The 18608-nt window shown below is 39.3% G+C and overlaps 2 protein-coding genes across 3 annotated transcripts in view; one reads left to right on the top strand and one right to left on the bottom strand.

Moving 5' to 3' along the window:
- The window catches only part of LAMB3 (laminin subunit beta 3), a 64164-nt gene extending 48781 nt beyond the window's left edge, over window positions 1–15383 (top strand). For both annotated transcript variants that reach the window (XM_074222565.1, XM_074222564.1), the window contains 9 exons: window positions 2110–2270; window positions 2409–2629; window positions 2971–3168; window positions 3940–4084; window positions 5536–5743; window positions 7198–7339; window positions 9270–9446; window positions 13061–13214; window positions 14538–15383. In XM_074222565.1, coding sequence (XP_074078666.1) covers window positions 2110–2270; window positions 2409–2629; window positions 2971–3168; window positions 3940–4084; window positions 5536–5743; window positions 7198–7339; window positions 9270–9446; window positions 13061–13214; window positions 14538–14674 — 1543 coding nt within the window. In that variant the 3' untranslated portion in view covers window positions 14675–15383. The remainder of the gene's footprint in view (window positions 1–2109; window positions 2271–2408; window positions 2630–2970; window positions 3169–3939; window positions 4085–5535; window positions 5744–7197; window positions 7340–9269; window positions 9447–13060; window positions 13215–14537) is intronic.
- A 761-nt stretch (window positions 15384–16144) lies between these two features.
- CAMK1G (calcium/calmodulin dependent protein kinase IG) overlaps window positions 16145–18608 on the bottom strand; it is a 47138-nt gene continuing 44674 nt past the window's right edge. The window contains exons 12-13 of the mRNA XM_074222566.1: window positions 18476–18600; window positions 16145–17099 (exon numbers count right to left, since the gene is read on the bottom strand). Coding sequence (XP_074078667.1) covers window positions 18510–18600 — 91 coding nt within the window. The 3' untranslated portion in view covers window positions 16145–17099; window positions 18476–18509. The remainder of the gene's footprint in view (window positions 17100–18475; window positions 18601–18608) is intronic.

Below are 18608 nucleotides of genomic sequence, written 5' to 3'. Positions count from 1 at the left end.
GTTTTCTATTTGCTGCAGGTGATACTAAAAGTAGTTTTCTTTTTTTTTTTTGAGCCCACACAGACTGACAGCCAGCTAAAGCAGTTATGCGTGGGATCCAGGAGAAGGCGGCCTGATATTCAATACTGTGGTGGCCACTGACTAGTTTTGATACCATAGACAAAGGTGAAAGTTAGCCTTAGTTGACCTCTGAGCAATAGAGTGGGGATTCTTTACTCGTGGACCATATAATCCCCCTCTGGCCTCTCTTCCCCATGCCCCAGCAAGGATTGATTTTAGGGTTCTATGAACTTGGGTGAGAGCAAATTTACATCATAATTTCAATAAAGCTTGTTTCTTCAGTAATCTTATGTATTTTACTTTATGCACTTAAAAAACATTTTTCTGTGAAACTTCAAGAGATTGTGAAAGGGCTCCTCAACACAAAGAAGTTAAGATCTGTTAAAACTGGAGCAGTCAGGTGGCATAATGTATAAAGCATCAGTTCTAGAGACAGGAGGACCTAAGTTCAAATCTGGCCTTAGACATTTAACATTTAACCAGCCATATGACCCTGGTCAAGTCACCTAACCTTAATTACTTTATTAACAAAACAAACAAAAAACTCCTCTTAGGACTTCTTTGGGTCTTCATCTATAAAATAGGAATAATACTATTTTTCCCTATTTAAATTTCAGAGATCTTGTGAAGCTCAAATGGGGTAATTTAGATAAAAAAATACAAGCATTTTGTGAGCAGAAAGCATATGTGTGTGTGTGTGTGTGTGTGTACATGCACACATAGGCACATAATTATACAAATGTACATAGACATACCTATACACTTAAATACATTTATGTGTGTGTATTTACAGACACTATAACCATAACCATATATATATGTATATATATATATATATATATATATATATGTAATTAGGATGTTTGAGAATTGATTGCAGATTACATATGTCCTTTGCTTTTTGAAGATGTAAGTTTCACAATATATGCCCCTATGACTTAGGACAATTATTAGTGCCATTACTTTACAAATGATAATTTCAGGCAGAAAGACTGAGTTTCAGTTCTCTCTTTGACATTATGTGATGGGCAGCAAGTCACTTAACTTACTGACATGTAGGATGTCTCTTATTGACATCTTTCTTCTCATTTGGTCTTCACAACAGCTCTCTGAGAGGTGAGGTAGAGAAAGTAATATTCTTTTCACTTTATAGATAAGTACATGAAAGATCAAAGTAGGAAGTGACTTACTCCAAGTCACACAACTAATAAATTTTTGAGATTGGATTCGAATTCAGATCTTTCTGATTCAAGACCCAATTCTCTCTATCCATTGTACTATTTCTCTGCCCTGATTTAAAATTGATTCTTATAACAATCAGTTGATCAACAAGCATACCTTTGTTCTCTTTTTTGCACTTAATATAATAGCATTTTATTTTTCCAATTACATGTAAAAATAGCGTTCAACTTTCATTTTAGTAAGGTTTTAAGTTCCAAATTTTCCTCCCACCCTCTCTCTCCTCCCTCCTCAAGACAGTAAGCAATATGCTTTAGGTTATGCATGTACAATTATGTTGAACGTATTTCCCTAGTGGTCCTCTAATAAACATTTATTTAGCACTTACTATATATTCCAGACATTGTACTCAATAATCAAAGTAAGGTGGATAGTAAATGCATTGTTATCATCACCCCAGCCCTCTATGGAGGCAGGAACTGGTTCCGTGTTTGACTTTGTATTCCTAGGACTTTGTATTTGTAGCACCGAGACTTGTGTAAAGTAAGCACTTAATAAATGTCAATTTGAATTTGTTCTGATGCTCAGGAGATCATAAAACTTATTCATGAGGAGGCCACAGTATCAAATGAAAGATAGAGGTCTCAAAGACTAACTGGGAATGACCACTGCTTTGGGAGACATCTTTGCCTCTACTGACAATCTGAATTTCTAGCATTTGGATGATAGAGGTCTCTTGACTTTTCCTTGGGTCTGTTTTCTCTGATTCAATTGCAACTTCTCGTGGGATGAGAGATGGCAGGCCAGGATGAGAAAGTCCACTATAAGCCTATATTCTGCCCCACATTAACATCACCTCTCTCCTCACAGGACCACCCTTCAGAATCTGCAGACGGATTTGCACTTAGAAGAAGAGCCAGATTCCCTTTTAGGAGAACTGGAGAACCTGGACAGAAGTCTTCAGCTCCTCCTTATCCAATATCAGAACAAGAGAGAACAGTTTGAGAGAATTAGTAGCACAGATCCTTCAGGTAAAAGTGCACTGACCAACTTTGGGGCTTCTTCACTGCCTCTGTATGTGGCTTAGGCTGCCATCGCCACTGTTTCCATCTTCCTCTTCAGCCCACCCCCAGTTCCTTGGGTAGTTTATCCCCTTTCTCATCCCTCAGGTTCCTTCCGGATGCTGAACTCTGCCTACCAGATGTCTTCCCAAGCTGCTCAACGTATTGCTAGCAGCTCCAACCTGCTGCTCCAGGCCAGGAACAGCCGGAAAGAAGCTGAAAGACTAGAGAGGCAGGTGGAAGGAAATGGAGGAGCTGGGGGTTCACAGCTCCAGAGCCTGAGGCAACAAATGGCTTCTTTTCCCAATTTGACCCCAACCATCAACAAGGTCAGTCCCTCAGCTCTTGGGAGAAATTCTAAGAAGAGCATTCCTCATTACCAAGAACCTCCCCCTCCTACAGTATGCTTTGGACACTCCCTTTGCTGGCACATTTCTCTTCAGATTCTCCCTTTTCTTTGTACTTTCTTCTCCTCCCTCCAACCACATAAACCCCTATCCCCCATATGCTCAGTGGTTGCTATGGAGATAAATTTCTGGTCCACTGTTGCCATGGTGATGGTCAGCCATTTGTTTTCTGGCTGTGGGATGGACAGTTTTTGAATGTTTTGAAGTTTCAACTAGAATGATGGGTAAGAGACCTTCCTGATTCTTCCTCTTTCCCATGGCAGATTTGTGGAACCACAAGGCAGGAGACCTGTACTCCAGGACAATGCCAAGGGATGCTTTGTCCCCGAGACAATGACACAACCTGTGATGCTGACTGTAGAGGCATCCTCCACCAGGCAGGTGGTGCCCTCAGGACTGCTAAGCAGGTGTCCCAGCAGCTCCAGGACTTCAACTCTCAACTCCAACGAACCAGGCAGATGGTAGGTGTGAGTTGTTCAGAAAGGAGAGACATGGACAGAAAAGCCCAGAGATCCTGAGTATACTCAGTAACATCTTGAAAGGAGATCTGGTTTATTCTCATCTCTGATTTATAGTCAAGGAAACTGATATTTGTGGAATCTTAGAATTGGAAGGGATCATCTGGCCTAATCATACATGCAGCATGTCCACCTTAACATAATTTTTAGCATACATTTTAAGCTCTCTAGTGATGAACTCCTGAAGCATCCTATTCCATTAATTGTTTTTGGATAGCTATAATTATTGGGAAGATGTTTCTGTTATGTAATTCAAATCTGATTCTTGTAATTTCCACTGGGTTTTTCCTAGTTTTGTTCTCCAAGGTCAAGCAGAATAAAAGTTTAGTTATTCCTCAAGGCAGCCATTAGGAAAAGTCATAATTCCCCTTTCCCTACCTCTGTTCTTGGTTGTTTTCCTTCTTTAGGCTAAACAACCCTTGTCTCTTTAATCTATCTTGACATGACATGATCTCTAATTTTAGAAAGGTCACATATCATATGAAGGGTGAGAATTCCTAGCCTTTGTTTTTTGTCTGGGGTTAGTTTCCCCTGTGGACACTAATTTCTTCCAAGGCCATAGCTACCTAGCAATTCCAAATGCTACCTAGGTAGGAGTTAGGAGAGTGAGGATTTCCTAGATCTTTTCAGGGTCAGGTATACAATTAAAAGGATGGTCAGAGTATCTCTTGAGATGTGAGCCCTTGTCTGTCTGATTTCCACGTCCATTATCAGATCAGGGAAGCAGAAGAAGCTGCCACCCAGATCCAGACAGATGCCCAACGTCTAGAGGTCCAGGTGAGCAATAGCCGTTCTCAGATGGAAGAGGATGTCCGACGTACCCGCCTCCTCATCCAGCAGGTCCGGGACTTTCTCACTGGTGAGTGATTGTGTTTCCTATCCCTTTCTTGTTAGGGTTTTGACCTGAGAAGTGTTTTTGCTGATGGGTTGTGAGGCGGGATGATTAAATGAAGAGATCATTGACTCTGATTTTCCAGTTCTGCTACTAACTTGCTGTGTGACCTTGGATAGGCAAAGCCTTTTGCTCTCTCTACCTTAGTTTCTCTAACTGTAAAATGAGGATGACAATACCTGCCTCATAGGGTTGTTATGAGGATCAAGCAAGATGTGGATGTGAAAAAGTTAAAGGTACCAATCAGATGCATTTTACTATTTCTGTTATTGTCATTAGTAATACTATTTCCTGGTCCCTCTCTGGAAATTTTCTTGGCCAGGTGCCCAATTACTACCATCTGGAGGAATAGCATAGCTATTATTGCAGTTCTTGGTTCTATATAGCATCATTCCAGAGAACCCAAAGCACCTTCCAATATGTTACTAATGTCCACAAACGTCATCGATGAGTAGGAGGAGGAAGGGAGAATGCCTCCTCTCTCTGTGCTGTTGCTGTGGTTTAGTTGTTTCAGTTCTGTCCAATTCTTCATGACCTCATTTGGTGTTTTCTTTACAGAGATACTAGAATGGTTTGCCATTTCCTTCTCCAGCTCATTTTATAATTAAGGCAAACAGGATGAAGTGACTTGCCCAAGGTCACACAGCTAAAATGTATCTGAGATCAGATTTGAAGTCTTTGTGACTCCAGGTCCAACATTCTATCCACTGCACCACTTAGCTGCCCCTTTTCTTTCTCTTACAATTGGGAAAACTGAGGCTCAGAAAGATTTGATGATTAGCTAAAAGGCCAGGGCCAAATCAAGATTCTTAAACTAGGGCTTTTGGGACTTTGTGGCCTGAAGGGTAGGATATAGTATGACCAAGCCCTCCCATAGAGGAAGAATTCCTAGTTAATCTGAGAATTCATTTTTTTAATCTGTATCGGTAGCAAGGTGCTTAGGAAGGCAACTCCAGAAGAATCTGGATTCTAGGAACTTTCTCCTACACTAGTTATGTGATTGTGAGCCAGATGCTATGGACCTCAGTTTCTTCATCTGTAAATTAGGGATAAAAATATATATGCAGTCTCATGGGTGGGGTTAAGGAAGGTACTTCATAAACATGAAAGCACAATCTCATTGTGAGAAATATCCATTATATTAGGGATGTTATTAATATTATTTTTGTAATAGCAAGGTACACTAACCATGTGAAACAAGCTTTAAGAATTCAGCCTTCCAGATAAATAAGGTCTTTCTTACCAAAAGCAGTATCTCTTATCCTAACACCGTGGAAGCATACTTCCTTATGTCTGGCAGGAAAGAGATACTGCTATGTTTCAGTATTGTGCTGTATAAATCTAAGGCCTGTCTGAAACTTTGGGAAGAGGGTGAAGGGAGGGTCCCTCAAACCTGCCTCACCCTGCTTGTCTTTCAGACCCCAGCACAGATGCAGCCACCATCCAGGAGGTCAGTGAGTCAGTTTTGGCTCTGTGGCTGCCCACGGACTCTGCTACAGTTCTTCGGAAGATGAATGAGATACAGGCTATTGCAGCCAGATTGCCTAATGTGGACCTGATTCTGTCTCAGACCAAGCAGGACATTGCTCGGGCTCGGAAGCTCCAGGAAGAGGCAGAATTAGCCAGGTAAGGCTCGATCCTTTTGGCTTCTTTGTCACTTATAATCTTCCAACTTGTCCCAGGGCAATAGTGATATTAGGATCTAGAATGGAGATGTTGGGGAATAAGAAGGTGAATGTACAAGATTATCTCTTGTTTCCTTTGGGCTCTAAATACTACAATCCTTTTAAACTTGCTAGCTGTGTGACCCTGCATGAGTCACTTAATTTCTCTCAGTCTCACTCTCTTCATCTGTAAAATGGAAATAATAATGGCACTTGGGGGCAACTAGGTGGTACAGTGGATAGAGCACTGGTCCTGGAGTCAGAAGGACCTGAGTTCAAATTTGACCTCAGACACTTAATAATTACCTAGCTGTGTGGCCTTAGGCAAGTCACCTGACCCCATTGCCTTGAAAAAACTAAAAAATAAATAAATAAAGTAAGTAAGTAAGCAAACAAACAAACAAATAAATAAAACAATAGCATTTAACTCCCAGGGATGTTATGAGGACCAAAAGAGATTTCATATGTAAAATACTTTTTAACCTTAAAGTTCTGTATAAATGTTAGTTATGATGAAGATAATGATAAGCTTTTCCCTATTACAGATTTTATATCAAGGATAGTAAGTAAGGATGTGGCCACAAAATGAGTACCCCAAATATTCTTGAGTGAAGGTAGTTTAGTGGTGCCATTGTATATGCATGCAAATATATTCATTTTCCCTGTATTCCTGGCTATAAACCTTGTTTCAAATTTCTCAGATGTTCCCTCCCATATCTACATCTGACCAGTTTCTGTCTTACATCTTTTTTAATATAGTAGAATAGCAACAATGGAAAGAGAAATTTGGAATCATTTGGTTATTTTACAGGTAGGGAAACTGATACAAGAAAGATTTAAGTAATTTGCTGAAGGTCACACAACTAGGAAGTGGGAAAGCTAGGATTCAAGTTCAGATCTTTTGATTCCCAAGTCAAATGTTCTTTCCACTAGCAGCAGATTTTGTTGACTGCTCTTTTAATATTAAATCATATATATATATATATATATGAATATTTGAATAAGTTAGAGACTATTTTTGGTCAACTTTATAAATTTTTTCCATTAAATGATATAACATATGCATAGCACTTTCAAAACCTTAAAGCATTATGTAAATGTTAGCTATCATTAACTATTATTATTAATATTAGCATAAAGGACCTTTGTCCTTCAAAGTCTAAGTTCTGGAATATGAAAAGTGGTGGTCTAAGGTGTCTAATTTTTTTGGTGGGCGGAGGGTTCTGACTCTTTTAGTGGTGAGTTATTTGCCCTTATCTGGGGGACACCCAGAAAAATCAATCAACCAATTCAGTTGTCCCAACCTCTTACTTGGTTTGAGAAGTGGTGCCCCTCAGACTGGGGATATGGGAGCTTATATTCTCCTTTTTCTTTCTTCTCTCCCTTTCCCTTCCCCTAACTATAATCACATGGAAGGAGTCGTGCCATCACTGTGGAGGGTCAGGTGGAGGATGTTGTTGAGAACCTGCGAGAGGGTACAGCGGCACTTCAGGAGGCAGAGGATACCATGAAAGGTACCAGTCGTTCCGTGGGACTCCTGCAGGACCGGATCACTGAGGTGAGTCAGTGTTTGATGGCTTTTTCTCCTCTCCTTCAAAATGAAAAAGCTAGAAAAGTGAATATTGGCTCACAGGACTACAAAGAAAAGAGGTCTTATAAAAAGGAAGCAGCAAGCCTAGTGAAAATAGGGAAAAAAAAACTTTTATATTTGGTTTTTCCAAATCTCTGCATCTCTGGGGGAAAGGGGAAGAGAGACATGTGGGGATCTGAATGCCATTATCATTGTCTCAGGAGCTACCTTAGAATGGAAGAGTAAGTAACTCAAAAAGCCTGTATCCAATGAGAAATATCTTCTACAATATTCCTTCAATTTTTTTTCTTTTAATAGAGTCAGGCTATGAGGAATCAAGGATAAAGAGTAGGTCTTAGAGTCAGGAAGACCTGGGTTCAGATTTTGCTTCTGCACATGCTATGTGACCCTGAACAAGTCCCAACTTCTGATTCCTAGGCAATTCTCTAAGATAATAGGTTGCAAAGCAGATGGAGGAAATTTTCTCATTGGTAATTCCTTTTAACAATGAAATTACTATTCCCACTCACTAACCCCCAACCAAAATGTGCCAAAGACAATGTTTGGCATTGACACATGCTTACCTGGCTTTCCTCTTTTAGAGTATCAATGGGAAAGATGCTCATTTTCTCTTAGTCAAGTTTTATGGGAGCTGGAGGAGGAATGGGGAGATCTGAGGAAGGAACAAAATGGATTTTTCTAGGTTTGAACAAATTTTAGTAGCTGCTGATTTGGGAGGAGAATTTTGGGGACAAAAATGAGGATACTCACAAGTACAGAATAACTCATGGAGCTGTATTTTTGCTTTCTGAGATTAGTTTATTTAAGTTTTCTTATTTGTTATTTTATATTTTTGTAGGTAGCTACTAATTTCCTTTAAAGTTTTTGTTTTCTTGGCATATAATTATATATTCTAACTTCTGGTGTTTATTTTCATTTTATTTCTTTGTTGTAAGTGTATCTTGTTCATTTAAACATTTTTTTGGCAATTTGATCTCCTTTTTTTAAAAAAACAAATTAACTTATGAATTTTGTTAGTTTTTTAAAAAACAGATCTGTTTTCTTTGTCATTTGTTTTTTGTTTTGTTTTGCTTTGTTTTGTTTTTAGGTTTTTGCAAGGCAAACGGGGTTAAGTGGCTTTCCCAAAGCCACACAGCTAGGTAATTATTAAATGTCTGAGACCAGATTTGAACCTAGGTACTCCTGACTTCAGGGCTGGTGCTTTATCCATTACGCCATCTAGCCACCTCTTCTTTGTCATTTCTATGAAGATATTTAATTTATTTTTCTTCTAATTGTCAAAACAACTTCTATGATTGTTTTGGAGGTTTGTTAATTTTTCTATTTTTTTTTATTGTAGCCTCAGTTCATTAAGCCTCTCTTTTTCTATTTATGCTTTCTTTTGAGGACTACTTTAACTAAATTGCACAAATTTTGATGTCACCTCATTTTTTCTATGATATGTTATTTGATCTATTTATTATTCAAAGCATTTTAGGACTTCATCTTTTATTTATATTAGCTATATTGATTACCTTTTATCAAATTATACTCTATAAAGGATGTGTTTAATATTTCTTTTCTTTTACACTTTTGCCATATCTCATGATCAACTTTTTTTTTTGCAAGGCAATGAGGTTAAGTAACTTGCCTGGGGTCACACAACTAGATAACTAGTGTTTGAGGCTGCATTTGAATTCAGGTCCTCTGGACTCTAGGGCCAGGGCTCTATCCATTGTACCACCTAACTGCCCCAGTATCAATTTTTGTAAACCTATTGTTGAATACCAAAAATATATATCTATTCTTTAATAGTAAAAAATGGAATGAGGAAATCCACAGGATTTCATGGCAAGCCACAATTTCTCCTCCCCCCACTTTCACTCCTGACTTTTTTCCCATTTCCACCTCCCTCTAGGTCCAGCAGGTTCTTGCTCCAACAGAAAGGATGGTGACAGGTATGATGGAACAATTGGCTAATTTCAAGGACCGTATTGAGCAGCTCCGCCACAAGGTTAAGGAGCAGAGAGCACAGTCTGCCCAAGCCCTGAAGATTGCCCAGGGGGCCAATGAGCATGTTTTCAGTGCTCGTCAGGTATGAGGAGATAAGAGAGTCAACTACAACCTCTGTGAACTTGGTTACATTGGTGTAATATGCCTGTTACCCCTCCAGGAAGGAATGGGAATGTCTATTTTATTGGCTGGGAAATGAAAGAACCAGAGTGTTTGGAAATATAGAATGTTTGAGCTGGAGAGGGTATTAGGATTTGCCTAATTCAATCTTCCTTACTTTACAGAGAAGGAACAAAATTCTAGTTTATTATGTATGTATGTGTGTAAATATATATATATATATATATATATATATATATACATATATATATATATATGTATGTATATGCCTAAAGGCCTCTAATAAGGTTCATTCAATAAATGAACAAGTGTCGGTAAGTGTTAGGAATACAAATAAAAAACTAAAACAGCCCTTGCCCTCATGTAACTTGCATTCGAATAGACAAGGCAACACATACATGTGCAGTTATATATATCACACGAACAAGGTGAATACAAGGTTGGAAGATAATAACAGTTCCTCCTTCTAATGGAGGAGACAACATTTACATCTACAGTTATATACACCATGCATTCAAAGTGGATACTAGGTAAGAAGATAGTAACTAACAACTCCTCAGGAGACTGGGGAAGACCTCCTTGAAAACCCTAAAGAAGATATCTAGAAGACAGTATTCTATAAGACACCAAGATTCTAAGAGAGAGAGAGAGAGAGAGAGAGAGAGAGAGAGAGAGAGAGAGAGAGAGAGAGAGAGAGAGAGAGTACAAGTGAGGAGAGAGAACTTGAACTTTCCAAGCTTGAGGAGCAGGGACAACAAAGATATGGAGATGGGAGATGGAACACTGTGTATTGGGAACAGCAAGAAAACTAGTATGGTTGAACTGCTTTTGTCTGTCTATCTGGGGGTTCTTTCTTGCATTTCCTAATTCAAACTTTGGTACTATTAGGCTAGCAAATTAGTTTGATAGTAAGTTACTCTCAAAATATCATTTCCACTCTTTATTTTCTCTTTGACACTCAAAGGCATGAAACTGTGCAGTTCTCTGCAGTTCAAAGTTTTCCTTCTTTTTCTTTTACACAATAGTATTTTTTCCAATTACATGTAAAATTAGTTTTGGTAAGATTTTGAGTTCCAAAGTTTTCCCCCTCTTAAGACAACAAGCAATCTGATATAGGTTTACCTGTGTACAATCATATTAAACATATTTACACATTAGTCATGGTATTAAAGAAGAATTAGAACAAAAGGGAAAAAAAATCACTAGAAATAGTACTTCAATCTGAATTCAGACTCCACAATTCTTTTTCTGAATGTAGATGTCATTTTCTATATGAGTATTTTGGAATTTTCTTTGATCACTGTATTGTTGAGAAGAGTTGAGTCTATCACAGTTGATAATCCACAACATAGCTGTTACTGTGAACAATATTCTCCTGGTTCTGCTTACTTCACTTAGCCTCAGTTCACAGGAATTCTTTCCAGGTTTTTCTGAAATTCACTGCTCAGAATTTCTTTTAGAACAACAGTGTTCCATTACATTCATATATATCACAATTTGTTCAGCCATTCATCCCCCAATTGTAGGACATCCCCTCAATTTCCAATTCTTTGCTGCTATAAATATTTTTTGTATAAGAGGATCATTTTCCTTTTGTTATGTTCTGTTTGGGTAAATAGACCTAGTAATGGTATTGCTGGATCAAAAGGTATGCACAATTTTTTAGCTCTTTAGTCCAAAGCTTTTCTGATAAGAAATAAGGATTCAGGATTCAGTTATGCCCTTCAGAAAATGCTCTTAGAATGTCATTCATTCGCTTATTCATTCAGTGTTTATTGAGCACTTCTTATAGGCCCAGATCCATGCTGAGCAATGTAGGAGAGACAAAAAAAAGCCGTGATTGTTAACCTTGAGAATCTGGAGAACAGGGAGCCTTTCTCATTTGGTCTTAAACAATTTACAGAAACATTATCAACCTAAAACAGAAACAGCATTAGTCACCAAATAAGACAAAAGCAGAAATGTTTGTCAAATTGAATCAAACTGAAAGGGTCAAATTGTTTAATCCACTCCCTCCTATTAGCTTGGAAAATAAAAATCAGAGAGTAACTTCTTAAGAAAAGCTTTTTGGTTCCTTAATACCTTATACTCCCCAACTTGTTCCTAGAGGGAAGGTCATTGAACCACAGGATTTTTATTTTAGTTTTTAGTTTTTTACAAGGCAAGGTACCTAAGGTCACCCAGCTAACTAGTGTCAAGTGTCTGAGGCCCAATCCTCCTGACTTTAGAGCTGGTGATCTACCCAAGGTACCACCTAGCTACTTTGAGGAATTTTTTTTTAATTTTAAAGAAGAGACTTTTATGATCATTTCATCTAAATCCCTCATTTTTTATATGAGAAAATTAAGGGTTAGAAATGCGAAATAACTTGTTCAAGATCACAGAGGTTAAGCAGGTAACAGAAACAGGTTTGAACCCAGATCTTCTGACTTCCACTCTGGTACTCTTTTCCTTATTCTCTGTTACCTATCCAGATGAGCTCTGTGCAGCAGATCTGCCTTTTGGGTAATGGATGTGTACCACCAATTGCCATTTACTTTCATCTCTCTATATGTCTTAGTTTCCTCACTTTAAAGTGGGGATAATTATGTCTTTCATGGGTCTGTGGAGAGTGGGGCCTAAGGAGAAAGACACTCAGCACAGTTGGAAACTAATGGGGCAGCAGGCAGAATAAGACTTGTAGGCTATTAACTGGTGATCAGCAGGCACAAGTCATGGCCAGTGGATGAAGCCAGAGAAGTGAGTCAAAATATTGCTCACCTCAGAGTATAAATGAGTGTAATGTAGGAGGCCACAGGAGATGTATAGCCCCCCCACCCAGCTGGGAAGAACGTAGATCTATGCATTCATAGATTTAAGTCACAAGCAACAGTGCTTTCTTTGATTTCATATCCTAACCTTCCAGACTGTTTTGATATTGTGGAGGTGCCAATCATTGGGACACCTTTGCTAACGATCTTTATACTGCCTACCTTGGCAGGCTTATATGAGGAAGGAAATTGTGAAGTCCCTTGAAAATGTGAGTTATTGTTGTTATTCTGGTGCCCCAGTCAAGATAACAAAGGGTAGTGTGACACAAGAGTATATGTGAGACAAGGCTCGTGCCTTCAATGGGATGGCAATCTAGATTCAAGAAGAGAACCATAATTCTAGACTAGAACTAAAATTCTAAAATTTATAATTCTGGATTGGGACTATATTTGAATACTTTAGAATTAGAGACTCAGAAATGGAAAGGAGCTCTCAGATCAACTAGTTTGATTATAACTGAACAAGAATCTCTTCTGCATTATCTCTGACATATGATCACCCTTTACTTGAATACTTCCAATAATAGAAAGTTCTCATCTCCTCAAGTAGCCCATTCCATTTTGAGTCAACTCTATCGGGGAATAAGAATAATTCAGGGGAAACAATCAGAATCTATTAAAAAATTTTAAAAAGTCCATAAGACTTTTTAAAAAAATAACTTAAAAAAAACTATGAAGAGCTTCAATCTTTACTATAAGGTTACAGGTGGAGGTGGAAGCAATAGTCCAGTAATGTTGCAATAATCATTCTTTTGATTTCCTCCAGGGATTTGAGAGAGTAAAACAAAAGTATGCAGAACTGAAGGATCGAATGGGTCAGACCCCTATGCTGGGGGAGCAAGGAACCCGGATCATGAATATCAAATCTGAGGCCGAAGAGCTCTTTGAGGAGACCATGACTATGATGGACAGGATGAAAGGTGAGAATAATTTACCTTCTTCCTTCTCCACCCCTTCTTTTCATACCTTCTGTATCCTCTTTTTCTCTCCAGCACTGGTAGACTAATTTCAGTATCTGTAATTAAGACTGAACCTCAATCCAGAGGTGACACCCCAATTCAGAGAACCCTCTTCTGGAATTAGCAACATCTGCAATGTTCAATTAAGAAATTCTTTTATTAAGTGCCTATTATATGCAAAACACTTTATTAGATGTTGTGGGGCTAAAGAAAAGATCTTATCCTGGATAAAATCTAATATTTCCCTCAGGTGTTATGAGACATTTCTTTTGTAAACCTGGTATTGACTATTGGCAATGAAGAGAAATGTTATATAAATTTCAAGTAAATACTCTTTCTAGGTACAGCCTCCAATAACAGATCAGGAGCAGTCTGTCTATGACTTGGTGGTTGAGTCCTAGGTTGTTAGGCAGAGACACAAAGAGACTGAGTGACTTGCCCAGGAGCCCATAGCTACTAATTGTTGAAGACGGAATCTGAACCGAGGTCTTCCTAACTCCAAACTCAGCATTTTATTCATTGAGTTACTGTTTCCTCTCTAATACCACATAAGTGTTACAGAAAGTGTTTACGTTGATATTGAGGAGAGGGAAAGGTCCCATGGACTGGAGCAGTGAGGCAAGGCTTCATGAGAAAGGTGAGATTGGAGCTGGATTTCTAAGGGCAAATTAGGAGTCAGTAGGATGTTGTTAGGGGGAAAGATGACAGGGTCAGAGAGAAGTATATTCAGGGCTTCAGATTATGGCCACCTTAGGTGTAAGGAAGTCAGGTTAATGAGTTTGGATATCATTCTATAGGCAATTGAGAGTCATGGACAATTTTTTAGCAGGAATATGCTAAGATGAAAGGAAAATTTTTAAAGGATATTTGGTCTGGAATTCATAAACTAGCTGAATTAAAATAAGATCGGAGTTCATCTTCTGAACTTGTCTGTGATGGTCAAGGGAAAATGGAAGGGGTAAAGAGAAGAAAGAGGAATCTATGTGTCCCTGTGACTAAAGTGAAGGGGTGAGATTCCAGAATCATTTCATCTTTGCCCCTGCCTCCAAGTCCATCTGCCTTGGTAGAGGGAAGAGGTGGGGGAGTGTGTGTGGTGTGTGTGTGTGTGTGTGTGTGTGTGTGTGTGTGTGTGTGTGTGTGTATGTGTGTGTGTGTGTGTGTGTGTGTGTGTGTGTGTGTGTGTGTGTGTGTGTGTGTGAGAGAGAGAGAGAGAGAGAGAGAGAGAGAGAGAGAGAGAGAGAGAGAAATCCATCAACTATTCTTGAATTCTCTTTCTATCCTCAGATATGGAAGCAGAGCTGCTACTGGGAAGCCAGGATATCATCCTACGCTCAGCAAGCCTGAATGGTTTGGAAAAGCATGTGGAGAAGATCCGGGACCACATCAATGAGCGGGTGCTCTACTATGCCACCTGTCAATGATCCCTGTTATCCTCAAGACCTGGACTCTGCCAGTTTTCACTTTTACTTGGGAAGTAGGAATTAGCTCCTAGCTCTATGTTGCCTCTCTTAGTTTCCAAGAAATAGACTTGAAGTCCTGGGTATGTGTAAGCAACTGGTCAGATTATTGGCAGTGGCCAATAAGATGAAGTAGATCTGACCACTGTAATCTTGTTTCTGAAGTCAGAAAAGGCAGGAGCATGATTAAGGCCTGCTCAAGTGGCTAGAAGGAATCGCTGAAGAACCAAACACCTAACTATTAAGTGATAAATGAAGGTGAAATAATCACCAGTTCAATAAAAAACCTTTGTTTTGTAAAGGAGCCTGTTGCTAACTATAGGAGATTTGAACACTGTTTTTCTTTTCTCCACCTTTGCATTTTACACTTGCTTCCTTTGTAACAGTTAGCTGCCTGGATCTTCTTAAGGAGATGTGTGAAGCAGGAGAATGGACCAACTTCAGATCATGGGGACAGATATGCCAGTCTCTTCCTCTCTCTCCTTTGCTTTTCCTATTGACTGGCTGAATGACCAGATTCCTTTGTCAGATAGTGACTTGTGCAGATCCCAAACAGACCGCCTTGGCACAAGTTATTAGACCCTTAGAATGTTCAGGCTGGAAAGAGTATTAGCAGTAACCTGATTCTTCATCAAGGATTCACTAATCACCAAGTAGGCTGAATGCTGGGGATACAAAGACAAAATATTCAAACAAAGCACTCTCTTCTTTCAAGAAGCTTACATTCCACTAGATGCTTAGGGTTATTGACTGATAGACTAACTAGAAAATACAAGGTAATTTGAGGAAACAAGCTCAGATAGATTAAAGGACTTATCTAAGGTCACAAAACCAATGAGATAGGCATCATTTACCTTGGACTCGGGATCTGAACAATTTTATTGCCTGTGTAACTTTGAGCAAGTTTCTTAAGCTTTTCTACCATCAATTTTCTCATCTGCAAAAGTGAGGTAGTAGCATGAGATAATATCAAGGGTTCTTTGTAACTCTAAATCTCTTCTTCTAAATGACATAGTGAAAGGACTAGAATTCTGGGTTTCTGGGGCCTTAAAAACAGCTTCCCTCCCCGAAGAATCTTCCTTTTTCAAGGTGAATGCTATTGTTGAAGCATTCAACTAGAAAGACCCTTGTTGTTATGTCCAGATTATTGGATTTGTATCCTCTCCTTTAGAAATGATGTGGAGAATGAAGAGCAAGTCCAACAATGGTGTGTGTGTGTGTGTGTGTGTGTGTGTGAAGCCAAGGATTCCAGTCCTTCCCTTTATAAAAGATTTGGGGAGGAATGCCTGGGGGGTAACCTTATATTACTCTGTCTACAATCTTCTTGTTTGGGGGTTTAGGGTGGGTAAGTTCAAGAGAATCTGATTGGAAATCTCTGAATGACAGAGACAAAAATCTGTGCAAAATCTGTGACATAAAGGAATGGGCCCCAGTGGGGTTTGCTTCAGGAAGACTTGACTGAGAATCCAAGGAGGCTATGGAAAGAAATAAGGGAGGCTGGTAGAGAAAATATGTCCATTTTATTAAGCACAACACAGAGAGAAGACCAAAAGGGTGGAAGCCATAACTTAGGAACAAGACTTGGAGGAGGAACTTTCAGGGAGAGGGATTAATTCTTTATAGGATGAAATGAAAAAATAGCTCTCAATTTAAGGTATTGATGGGGAGTTGGGGGTGATGGGAATTGGGAAGGTGATCCCCAAACAGAGGTTAATTAGTAATTCATCTCAGGCTTTGGAGTGTGTCATATCACTTTCATTACTGAGTGGGGGTGTGGAAAGGAAATGGTTCTGAAATGATCCTAGAAGAAAATTGGCCTGTTCCAGAAATTTGCTAGGGAGACAAGAACAACACAGGAAATCAAAACTCAATAAAGAACATTCATGCTTGCACGCAGTTATGTAACAAGGGTCAGCAGAATGGAGTGCACCAGGGAGAAGGCCCAGGAGGTCGTTTTGGGAGCATGTGGGTGGCATCAGCATGACAGGGATGGATGGTCCTTATGGCTTTGTCAAAAGAGATGCCATAGCTCAGTCTGTTCAGCTTTTCCCAACACATGGATCTGTGAAGAGGGCAATCTATGTACACTGAACAGAGAGGAATAGATAGTAGAGGCCAGAGGCAGAGGGGGCAATCATATTGGGGGAGATCTGGAAGTCAGAGGATCTTCTCCACCTGCCCACTGCCTCACCAGAGACCTTTCCACTGGGCAATTTGTTCCTGGTGGTCCTTGGCTACTGATCACTCAGTCTGCAGCTTTGGCACCAGAAAATGTCTCCTTCCAGGCCTTGCAACTGTTTTCCTGAGGGCCTGTTGGGTTTGCTCCCCTTCTTTCCTCTGCAGGGTGTTTTTCTGGTCTGTAAGTACAGAGGAGAATCCCATATCTTTCCTGCAAAAGGAAGAGGTGAGGAAGGATCAGGGCAGGAAGAAGAGAGAGACTACCACCCTGAATCTGTTCCTCAGACTTCTTCTTTCTATATTTCCATTCTTGGTTCCCAGCAGCTGATTCATATGGGGACAGCACAATAAGAGACATTTGCCATTTGGGCAAAACCAATGCCTTTTCTCCAATGTACCATATTCATCTGTGTTCAGCATCTTTGTGTTCAGCATCAAAACTGTTAAGATAGTTTTCTCTGCTTTATAGATAGGGAAAGAGAAGTTGTGGCTGGAGTTTGGAACAGGAATAATAATAATAATAATAATAATAATAATAATAATAGTAATAACTAGCTTTTATATAGCAAAATATTTTACATATGTCCTCTCATTTGATTTTCACAATAGATCTGTGAGTAAATGCTATTGTCAGGACCTTTTTACAGATAAGGAAATTGAGGCTAAAACAAGCTAAGTGATTTACCTAGGTTTACAAAGCTAATAGGTGTCTCCTGAAGGATTGAACACAGGACTTCCTGACTTCAAGGTTATCACTCTATATACTGCACCACTTAAACTGTCTCTTAGCTCTGGTAAAGAGGTCCAAATGGTTAAGTTCACAGTCCATTACTTCCTAGCTGTACAATCCTTGGACATCCTTCCCACTTTCTGGGTCTCAGTTTTCCCATCTATAAAATGGGTACAAGATCTGCACTAGGCAACTAACAGGGTTGTTATGAAGAAACTGCTTTGTAAATTGAAGAGTGTATTATAAATCTATTTCTAGCATCCCTAAAACTCATGGACATGCAGGGCAGGAGTTGAAAGTGGAAGCCAAGTCTTGAGGTCAAGGCCAAGTCCAAGGCATTCATTCCTAGGACACACTTTCTAAAACATCCATTGTCAGTTGTTATTAGGATACCTCTCAGGCAAGGATGAAATTAATAGAATCCCAAGGGCTTCTATTAATTCAAATCCTCCTAGTCAGGTATGAGGCCTGGCTCTCCCCCCCCCCCCCCAGCATTTTCCAGATCACATTCTTATTAGTACCCTCAGAGGTTACTATAGGGAATATTCTCTCCAGTCTCACCTTTCCTTGATTTACTTGCATCATTAAAGGAAGGAAGCCTCTCTGTTCTAGGAGGATTTGAACTATCTAATTTTGTACTTGAATTACAAAAAGAAAAAATAACTACCCCTTCATCCTAATGGCATGGTATACTTGGAATAATAGCTGCATATTTTATACATTTTTATGCATCCCTCAGTTTAATGCACCCAGAGCAAGTACCTTACTTGCCTTACCCTTGTTACATAAGATCTAATCCTAGACTCCTCATGTGAAATTGCAACCTGGGAAGAAATCTCCAACCTGGGTATACTTACAGGAAAAAAGTGAGACAGACGATGACACCATGTATCACATGATCTGACAGACTCCAGTCTGTCCAGAACGGCAGTGAGAGTGGTTACTGGTTTTAACAGGGACCATAACCTCTGATTTGAAGTTTCTGTTAAG

This window comes from Macrotis lagotis, chromosome 2, assembly GCF_037893015.1.
Source record: "Macrotis lagotis isolate mMagLag1 chromosome 2, bilby.v1.9.chrom.fasta, whole genome shotgun sequence".
In the NCBI taxonomy this organism is placed as follows: domain Eukaryota; kingdom Metazoa; phylum Chordata; class Mammalia; order Peramelemorphia; family Peramelidae; genus Macrotis; species Macrotis lagotis.
Note: the sequence above shows the minus strand (reverse complement) of the source record. Positions and strands in the feature narration are given on the sequence as shown.